Source organism: Osmerus eperlanus, chromosome 5 (genome assembly GCF_963692335.1).
Source record: "Osmerus eperlanus chromosome 5, fOsmEpe2.1, whole genome shotgun sequence".
In the NCBI taxonomy this organism is placed as follows: Eukaryota; Metazoa; Chordata; class Actinopteri; order Osmeriformes; family Osmeridae; genus Osmerus; species Osmerus eperlanus.
Window position 1 is genome coordinate 20,275,158 of NC_085022.1, and position 10,431 is coordinate 20,285,588.

The window sequence follows — 10,431 nt, forward strand, 5'->3', positions numbered from 1 at the left end:
CACTGAAGAACACCAAGAGGCCTGTGATGCTTAAGCAGTAATACCAGGTGTGAAATAGCTAAATCACCTGGGAAACATTGAAATGCTGACCTGCATTTCATACACCACACTGTTTAGAAGAGTGTGCCTGTAATGCTCTGCAGTTCTATTCTTGGATGTGCCAAACTGACGGACCTATTTTATTCTCATCCATTGTCCATTTCAAATTACTGTCAAAATGTGCAAAAAAGCTTACTGCCATGCACCTGAAAATACAGTCCCTAACATTCAATAGCATCCATCCCTTCTATATGCCATATTCCCCATCCAGCATTTCCACTTTCGTTACCTTGCCAATCCTGAACCTTCCCTTTCAGCGTAAACATAAAAGCCTCCAAATGGCTCAGTCTGTGTGCGAGTGCATGTGTGCGTGTGTGTGTGTGTGGGGGGGAGGTGGCGGCAACATCAAACACCCAGGGAGATTACAGTAGGAAGGAGAATAATCTCTTGAAAAGGACCCTGAATCTCACTCATTCTACTGTACCAGAAAGGAGCATGCTGGACTGATGTGTTCAAAAGCACTACGGACTTAACCCTTGTGCTGCCTTCGGGTCACATGACCCAAAGGTTCATAACGAACCATCGTTGTGTTTACTCAATTTTACCCAATACAAAAGCAAATACAAATATTTGTCTTTTAACCTTCGCAATGTTGGGGGTCTGAGACAGCCCAACGGTTAAAAGAAAATGCTTCACTGTGTTTTTGTATGCGGTAAAGTTGTCGCAATACAACGGTGGGTCACAATGACTGATGGGTCCGAATGACCCGAAGATAACACAAGGGTTAAGAGGCCCCTTCCCTGGCCTCCCTCACTTCTACCCGGTCCTACTAAGGAGCTGAAAATGCCAAGTGCTCCTTTCTGGGGTGAAAGGCATCCCTAAATGTTAGTCCCAGACTATTTTGATGGGAGACCTTCCTGGGTGTCATTTTGACTGTGTGTACAGTAGGCTAGAAGGCCGATCAAACTCAGATATGTCAGCAAATATGACCCCCAAGTCTGTGGTGAAAATGTTTCTGGTGAAAGGTTTCTGTGTGAACCAGTGCAATGACCAAGCATAACAAAATTAAAAAAATTAAAACACACACACAATGCAAACACATTGACTCACAGAACACACATCAGCAAATTGATGTGCATTCACTCTCACCATGGGCAAATATTCGCTTTGGAACGACACAAGCACACTTTAATTCAATCTGTAGGGGATCAGATGGCTGAGCGGTTAGGGAGTCGGGCAATTAAGCAGAAGGTTGTTGGTTCGATTCCCGGCCGTGCGAAATGACATTGTGTCCTTGGGCAAGGCACTTCACCCTACTTGCCTCGGGGAGAATGTCCCTGTACTTACCGGAAATCGCTCTGGATAAGAGCGTCTGCTAAATGACTAAATCTGGAACGTTTTAATAACTAGACATGAAACGCAGACAGAAAAGGATGAAGGACATTCCCCATCTCTCACAGATCCATTAAACGACCGCTGCAAGTGTGTGTTTCTTTGGAGATTTAATCTGCCGGCGGTGTCACCCTTAAATCCAAGAGATGAGGATGAGTATCTGTGCTGGGAAGCTGTCTGTGGAGCAGACCAGATGACTGACAGAGGTTTATTGAACAAGGACTTAGATCTCTACTTGCATTCACCATTAAACCAACAGGGTGAACCGAAATGTAGAGGAACAGAATACCAGATTGTAGCTTCATCACAGACAGTCCCAAGAACATTGAAGCCTTATTTTCCCACCCAATCAACGATCAGACCGGCCAGCAACGGGATTAGAGCTCGAAGGACTTCATCAGCAACTATTTTAGACGTCAGAGCGATACTTGATGTCAGCCACAAGAGAAGAGGAAGAACAGGTCAACTGGGAGAACAGACACCAACATTAGAGGAAGACCAGCCTGCACAGAGCTGCTGTCATTCTGAGAGTGAAAGAGTTCTGGAGGGATAGCGGTGAGAGAGTGAAGGAGTTATGGAGGAATAGCGGTGAGAGAGTGAAGGAGTTAGGGAGGGATAAAGTGAGAGTGAGTCAGAAACAGCAAGACACTAGAGCTGAGGGAGACAGTTGGAAATTGATGCCCTGCCTCTCCGCGGCTTCCTCCTAATCTCAATGAGCTGATGTATTAATGGTTGACTTGACCGATAAAGCTACTGGGAAAGGTCAGATCCATGAAAACAGAGGAGGGGAGAGAAGAGGAGAGGAGAGGGGGGGAGAGGAGGGAGAAGGATGCAGTGACCAAACGTTCCAGAGTTTTCATCTGACTGAATTTACTGAACTTTCCACCACACTCAATTCAAACACTCAACAGAAGCTATGGTAAATAAGCTCATGAAATTCAAAAGGGCCTCCTCGGGGGGGGGGGGGAGGGGTGGGGGTGGGGGGGGGGGGTGGGGGGGGGGGAGAGAGCCACACTGCAAATTGATTCTCTTACGTAAAAAGCGGGCGGGTGATAAGAGACTGAGGATCATGTGACACTCCAGATGCTCACCTGATCCCGCGTCGTGTTGCCATGACAGCGGCCGGAAGAGGCCCACGTACAGCAGGGACGGGCACCGCCCAGGGTCAGTCCAGGGTCACAGACTGATGGCTAGACAATGTCCCTATCTGCAGCCGCTGGGTCCCTGGGAGCGATCGGCTACATCATCATGCTGGGAGAGAGCCCTCTGTGTGTGTGTGTGTGTAACACATGCCTCACAGAACATTTAAGCCTTCAAACAGGGAGTCAGGTGGCTGAGCGGTTAGGGAATCGGGCTAGTAATCTGAAGGTTGCCAGTTCGATTACCGGCTGTGCCAAATGACGTTGTGTCCTTGGGCAAGGCACTTCACCCTACTTGCCTCGGGGGAATGTCCCTGTACTTACTGTAAGTCGCTCTGGATAAGAGCGTCTGATAAATGACAATGTAAATGTAATGTAAATAGACGTACAGTAAGACAAGGATAGAATGAACAAACCCTAATCCCACTATTGTAGAGTGTGGTGACCACTAGCATCCTTCTGGACTGGTACGTATATTTGTCAGTGTCAGAAGATATCCACTGGACCTGTTGCCATCTTGAAAGGTTCTGTAAGTATAGGTATACAGAAGTAACTAGGGAACGACAGTGTACAGTCAAACCCCTGGATACAACATCTTAGAATATGTGCTTATTACGTTTCCCTGGCAGCGTGACAATGCGGAGTGAATGAGGTCCTGCCCACAGTCTAACAGCCACATTCCCTTTAATGAGCAACACATCAAATGACCACGAAGCTCATTAACACCTGGCTCAACCTTTGGGTTGAACGTCATCTCCCAGCTCGCGACAGGTGAAGAGTAGGAACTGAATGGTGTCATTGTGACATGCTGGCTTTGGAGTGAGGACACAGGAAGTGAACAATCCGTATGAAAAGTAACAGTTTCATGGATTTGCTGATGGCATTGTGCCACAACGAGATTAACAAGAGTAGCAAACAACCCGCAACTGTTTGTCTTGTAGGCAACACTGACAAATTAGTTCTTTCTCAGTGGTTCCTGTTTTTGAAAAAGAACATTAAATGAAAAAGAGCAGATGTTCTTTCGGGCACAACAGGATGCATGCACAACCAGCAGGCTCTTGAAGTGGTAAATTAAAAAGTAATTACCCTTTTGTGGAAATAATTCACATTTCAGATCCATGGCTTGTCCCTGGCTTACAGTCACTAGGTTAGACAACCTTACTGACATACTTTGTGAATTCCCCTTCCCCTCAAACGGTTCCTTCCAACATCTGCCATCTAACAAGGCTGACAGGCCGACAGTAATGATGGCCGCGCTGTTTGACAGATCCCAGCGAGCTTCACCAAGGACAAGGAGCTGGGAGAGGCCAGGGGAGCAGTCAGAGATGGGGCTGAACAGTCCCACTGACCAGGAGACTGACAGAGAGAGTGGGATTTAATTATCCTCTCACTTAAAGCTCTCCCTGTGAGACATTTCTGGCATCTCGGCCTCGTATGGCAGACTCTGAGCGGCTGGAGGGAGAAGAGAGAGAGGGGACAGCGAGAGGGAGAAAGTGAGAGAGGGAGCCAGAGAGAGATCAAGGGAGAGAGAGAGAGTGAGAGAGAGAGAAACATGAGAAAGGGGGAGAGGGAAAGACTTCCACTACACTTGGACGGAGACTCAAATGCTTAACTGTGGCCGTGAAATTGTTGTCATGGCAGCCCGGCGCACCTGCTAGGAATTACATTAAGTTTAATTTGTTTTTTAAACTTTGAAAACATGTCCACTTGAAGTTTTGGCAGAGGAAATGCACTTGCAAGTGTCGAAGAGCCAAGGGACAAGCTCTTAGTGTGTGTACACCAACCCCCAAGATCTTACAAAGACAAGTGCAAAGTTGGCACCTGTTGCCTGATCCCTTGGTAACAGAAAAAGACAGCGGCCTTCACAAAGGTAATTAGCCCAGTTGGGGTACAGCTCTGGTTCCAAGCTGCTGCATCAGCAGCTGCTATGGCCCCCCAGCCCCAGCCTCTGTCCAGCCCCACCCTCTGTCCAGCCCCAGCCCCACCCTCTGTCCAGCCCCAGCCTCTGTCCAGCCCCACCCTCTGTCCAGCCCCACCCTCTGTCCAGCCCCACCCTCTGTTCAGCCCCACCCTCTGTCCAGCCCCAGCCCCACCCTCTGTCCAGCCCCACCCTCTGTCCAGCCCCAGCCTCACCCTCTGTCCAGCCCCACCCTCTGTCCAGCCCCACCCTCTGTCCAGCCCCAGCCCCACCCTCTGTCCAGCCCCACCCTCTGTCCAGCCCCAGCCCCACCCTCTGTCCAGCCCAGCCTCTGTCCAGCCCCCATAGAGGTTGTCAAATGACGAGTCTTACCTCTTCTCGGGGTGCAAGGTGACTTGGCAACACTGACGGTATGTGAGACCCAACCCCAGAGTGAGTCCCCTGGTTTATTGGTGATTGAATCGGAGCAGGCTGACATACCACCTGTTGAAAGGAACAAGTGTGTGTGTCCCCACCCACACACACACACACACACACACACACACACACACACACACACACACACACACACACACACACACACACACACACACACACACACACACACACACACACACACACACACACACACACACACACACACACACACACACACACACACACACACACACACCTGTTTCTAATGAATTGCAAGGTAAGCCTCCAAAAATAAGCGTTGGGACATATGAACATTTTACACTTCTTTATTGTCTTGGATGCAAAACGTAAAAAGACATTGCGTTGCGTTGAGATTCACGTTCAACGTGACACTCTTAGAGAGTAAGAAGTGACTACAAGTGAAATTAAATATTTTCCTAACACTGCCCCCTATTGTTACGTGTGGGTACAGTTCTATGGCATCCTCCACTCAGAAAAAATACAGAATTGTTGTCTTAAAAATATAGTCAGGTCACTTAAAATTGTGGTCTTAAAAGAATCTTTAAAACAATTTTGTATGTACGTTGGCAAGAACAGTCATTATCAAATAGAACAGTATAAGATTATAAAATGGATTATAAAATTGTTTAAAAAGTCGCACCGAATACATAAAAAAATTGGTCCAGTGCTAACTCCAACCGCTAACGAGATGGAGGTGTATGGAACAGATCAGAGATGGTTAAGCGGGTCTTGGACACCGCCAAGGCAGGGTAAAGTGGTTCTGTGAACCTCTGCTGGAATCGATGCAGAAGGGTCATTGCGCCCCCTTCTGCCACTCTGTAAAATGACAGGCTTCCGTCCTCATAGTCCAGGAACACTCCCAGTCTCTGGAGCTCCCCTGTGTCGACAGAAACGTTCACCTTGTCGTGCAGGGCCTCAATCTTCCCCTTCTCGCTCACCAGGCACCAGGAAAAGGAGTTGAAGCCCATACGACAGCTGTCCTTCTGGCCCTTCCGCTCAATACGCCCCTCGCTGACTCCTACCTTCCACCGGCCTAGCTGGCCTGGCACATCCACCTCCCAGTACCAGCGGCCCTCTTCCAGGGCCCGAGAGGCCAGAACCTGGGGGAACGTGCTAAATCGAGCCTCCTGCTCCGGGCAGGCCTGCGGAGCCTCTGTGTAGACCACTTTCCTGTTCTCCTCAGACAACAGCAGCTTAGGGTGGGCTGTGTTAGGGTCAAGAGAAGGACTGATTCCATCTGCACGCACACACACACACACACACAGAAAAAGAAACTAGTGTAAACCAGGAGCTGCTGAGAGAGTGAGTAGGTGATTCAACTACGAGATTCATTATCATGTACAACCACACCATCCACACCGAGGAACTTAACACAGGACACTCTCCTCTTCAGCTCCATTGATGTGAATGGGGGTGTGAGTGAGCGAGTGACTATAAAGGGGTCTCTGGACTACTTACAGAGGAGTCTGAAGGGGTCTCGGTCTGGTAAGGAGATGACCACAGAGTCTAGTCTCCTCTCTGTCCACTGCTGCAGGCTGGCCAGGCGGGCTCTGTTCACCTCCTCGGGAGGCTGGAACTCATCCACACTCACCTGGCCCTCATCCACACTGCAGGAGGAGAGGAGGAGTTAGTGGAAGGGAGGGAGGAGAGGAGTTAGTGGAAGGGAGGGAGGGAAGGAGGGAGGAGAGGAGGAGTTAGTGGAAGGGAGGGAGGAGAGGAGGAGTTAGTGGAAGGGAGGGAGGAGAGGAGTTAGTGGAAGGGAGGGAGGAGAGGAGTTAGTGGAAGGGAGGGAGGGAAGGAGGGAGGAGAGGAGGAGTTAGTGGAAGGGAGGGAGGGAGGGAGGGAGGAGGATGTGAGGGATTGAGGGGGGAGGAGGGATAAAAATGTGGATGGTAAGGAGAGAGGGTTTGAAGTCTATATTGAAAGTAGTTATACATTAATTTGTGTTGCATGTGGATCTGCAACAGTGCAATGTGTTACTTGTGCTTGTATTAGTATTGTAAACAGTCCACTGTATTGCAAGTATTCAGCCAATTTCACCTTTTGCTAGGCTTTCCTAACACCACAACAAATCTTAGCAGTAAAGCATCTGGGTGCTGAACAAGCTTGTGAGGCATGTTTATCTGTGTTTCCCCCATCTCATCTGAATGATGAAGAGATTAGAGAGTCATTCTCGAGGGAAGCTGGTGGACATTACATAAGAGATTAAATGAGGATTTCCTGTGACTGTCCACACCATCCTGCTACGAAGGTTTGGTTTATCGTGACTTAGGCTCAATTTACTACTCTTTTTTGTTTTGATTGCGTCACACTTTCCCCATATTCTTAATTCCCATATCATGCGATAAAAGAGTTTATATTCATAAAAATGTCTTACCTTTTGGTTACCTTGCTGTATTCCTGTTGGAAATAACAAACAAGCTTTAAAAGACACATTAAGAACAGTAAGGTGTTCATTCAGACATTTTTATCCAAAGCGACGTACATGGGGGAGGATTTCAACCTAGGACCTCTTGACCTGCAGTCATATGCTCTACCACTGAGCTATACCCAGTGTTCCCCCTACCATTGTTTTGGAGGGGCGGCCCGCATATTAAACACATAGAATAGGGTTACCTTCTCTTGCTAGGCTACCTGTTCATGCTGCCATGTGGGGCCTGTCATGCAACTTTCATTGAATGGGAGGCAAAATTTAGGTCTACCGCCCCCCCCCCCCCCCCCCCCCGAAAAAAATCCAAGGGGAAACACTGATACCAATACCCTATCATAGCAAGTTGATCTACACACACACACACAATGCCTCACGGTCATTTCGCTGTAACGTTGTTCGAGAGTGCGGTCTCACCAGGATGAAGGCTTGCTCCTGCACGCGTGCCACCCCTGTAGCGTCAGCCAGGCCCTCCACGGCATGCAGCCCCCGCTGGACGGTGGTCAGGCTGTCCCGGAGCAGGGCCAGCTGGCCCTCCAGGCCCCCCACAGCCCTGCTCTCCTCCTGGGACACGCAGAGCAGGGCCTGGTGCTCCTCCTGCTCCAGAGCCTCCCGCACGGCTCCATACTGCTGCTGCACGGCCGCACGTGCCTCCCTCAGCACCGCCTGGGAAAACACACACACCATACACACTCAGACGTGAGATCATAAACACAGACATGTGAACACACACACAGGCAAGAACACACACATCATACACACGTAGACATTTAACCCTCGTGCTGCCTTCGGGTCACATGACCCAAAGGTTCATAACGAACCATCGTTGTGTTTACCCAATTTTACCCAATACAAAAACAAATAAAAATAATTTTCTTTTAACCTTCGCAATGTGGGGGGTCTGAGACAGCCCGACGGTTAAAAGAAAATGCTTCACTTTGTTTTTGTATGCGGTAAAGTTGTCGCAATACGACGGTGGGTCACAATGACTGATGGGTCAGAACGACCCGAAGATAACACAAGGGTTAAACACACACACACACAACCACATTTGATATGGGGTTGTGTGTGTGTGTGTGCCTCCCCCCGCCCTCACCCGCCTTTCTTCGGTGGTCAGGGGGTCTGGTCAGGGGACTCCCAGGTCTCTTACCTGGAAAGACAGTTTCTTCTCAGTCAGCTCAGTCACTCTGCTCTGTAAAGCCTGTTCTGCTACCTGCAGTTTCACCATCTCTTCTTTCAGTTTTTCCTACAGAAAACAAAACCCAAAACAAACATTGATACCTTGCGCAAGCAATATTTTTTTTTATTATTTTCATGACATGCTAAACGACGGCGTCATCAATGTTCTCACCCTGAGCTCCGTCTCAGCCTCTCTGATGCTGATGCAGGAGTGTTGACGGTGCGCCCCGATGACCGTGCATACGGTGCACACACACACGGCACACTGCCGGCAGTAGATACGGGTCATTTCCTGGTGCTCGAGACACTTCCAGGAGGAGATGTCCTCTATGGGGGGCACCAGGGTGTGGCTCTGGAAGACCTGAGACTCCAGGTGCGGCCGCAGGTGTTCTGCACACATGGAGGCCCCACACATCAGGCATGTCTTCACTGCAGGCTGCTGGTGCCTGGGGCTGGGGCAGTAATGGCAAGGCACAGGGCCCACGCCGGAAGGCAGACTGGGGCGGACTGGGGAGCTGGTGGCGGTCGGAGGTGAAGGGGTTTTGTTGATCTCTCTGGGGGCATCCGTTACAGATCTCGAGACGTTGTCTTTCACAGTAGGAGTCGCCACTGCAGAGAGGATGGTTGAGACAGGGGGTGCAGCTGTGGACTTTGTTTCAAAGACAGATATGGTCGATTCCTTCACAGGACGGATGTTTTTCCTCAGGGGTGCGGTGGCGTCTTCAGGGTTATCCAGCACGAGGTGCTCTGCTGGGAGGGACGTAGCTTTTGGGGGCTCGTCTGTTGGTGTCAAGGCTCTGGAGACAGTTTGTGAGATTGTGGACATGGAGTAACTGCCATCTGATAGCTCAGAGGATGGTCTAGATGGCCCAGAGCGAGGAGCCCTGCCGAGAATGACCGAGGATGAGGTGGTGGGTCTCTCTCCGTCACCTGTTGGTCCCTGAGAGCCCATGGTCAGTCTCTTGCTGTCACTGGGTTGGCCTGGTGCAGGCGAACTGGCTGCTCGCTTGCCCAGGAGACGCTTGGAGAGGGAGGAGTGGGGTGAATCCTTGACAGGTTCCCCGCTGACTACGTCAAGAACAATTACTTCCTCATTGTTGATAAGGCCTTGTGAGGACATGTTATGGAGATAGAATGTCAGCGTTATCTCGAGATAAAAAATGGACATCAACCAATCAATAAAAAGATTTGTTGCAATACGCTAAACCAACTTAGACTTTGACCTTCATAAGCGACCACTACTTTCAAGAGATGTAATAGGAACTGGAATACATGTCTTTACATTCGCCGTTCTTACCTGAAGATTTGCTGCCTTTATACTTCCGCCAAACATGTTTGAGAGGCTTCACTGTTTCTCTCTCAAACGGTAGTGTTCTGTATTCATCTTGACACTCTGGACAATAGTACGGTCCGTTTGCAGAATCGCTCCACAGCTCCCCAATGCAGCCCTTGCAAAAACAATGTCTGCACTTCAACGTAAACGGATTTCGATAGACATTATGGCACAAAGGGCATAAAAATGATTCGTGTGTCGTTTTCTCCAAAGTCCCGCTACTATTATTTCCCATAGTTGTAGGGTTATGTTGCGATAAACACCAACCTTGCGCTGGGTGAAATGTCGGAAAACGAAACCCAACAACAACCAAAGGGAGGCGGAAATAGAGTTTGAATTGAGTTCACTAATAGCAGATGGAGGTTCTCTTAAAGACATACACACGTCGTATTGCGTCACTTACAGCTTTCAGTGACAATGGGTCATATTTTAGGCTTGACTCTGTTAAATGTTGCAGATCCTCAGACTCCCCAGTAGAAGAGGATCTCCAGGCCAGCCATAGCCAACCTTTTCCACTTTGCGGCCCGCTTGCATAGCTCAACACATCCGTTGCATTAAACAATAT

The 10,431-nt window shown here is 49.2% G+C and overlaps 1 protein-coding gene across 1 annotated transcript; it reads right to left on the reverse strand.

The window, feature by feature from the left end:
• Positions 1-5,216: 5,216 nt before the first annotated feature.
• Positions 5,217-10,200, reverse strand: si:dkey-29p10.4 (tripartite motif-containing protein 14). The gene is made up of 7 exons (XM_062462504.1): positions 9,831-10,200; positions 8,706-9,640; positions 8,505-8,600; positions 7,772-8,020; positions 7,304-7,326; positions 6,385-6,533; positions 5,217-6,163 (listed from the first exon to the last, which is right to left on the reverse strand). The coding sequence occupies exons 1-7, from the start codon at positions 10,099-10,101 to the stop codon at positions 5,607-5,609; spliced, it is 2,280 nt and encodes a 759-aa protein (XP_062318488.1). The 5' UTR covers positions 10,102-10,200; the 3' UTR covers positions 5,217-5,606.
• Positions 10,201-10,431: the final 231 nt, after the last annotated feature.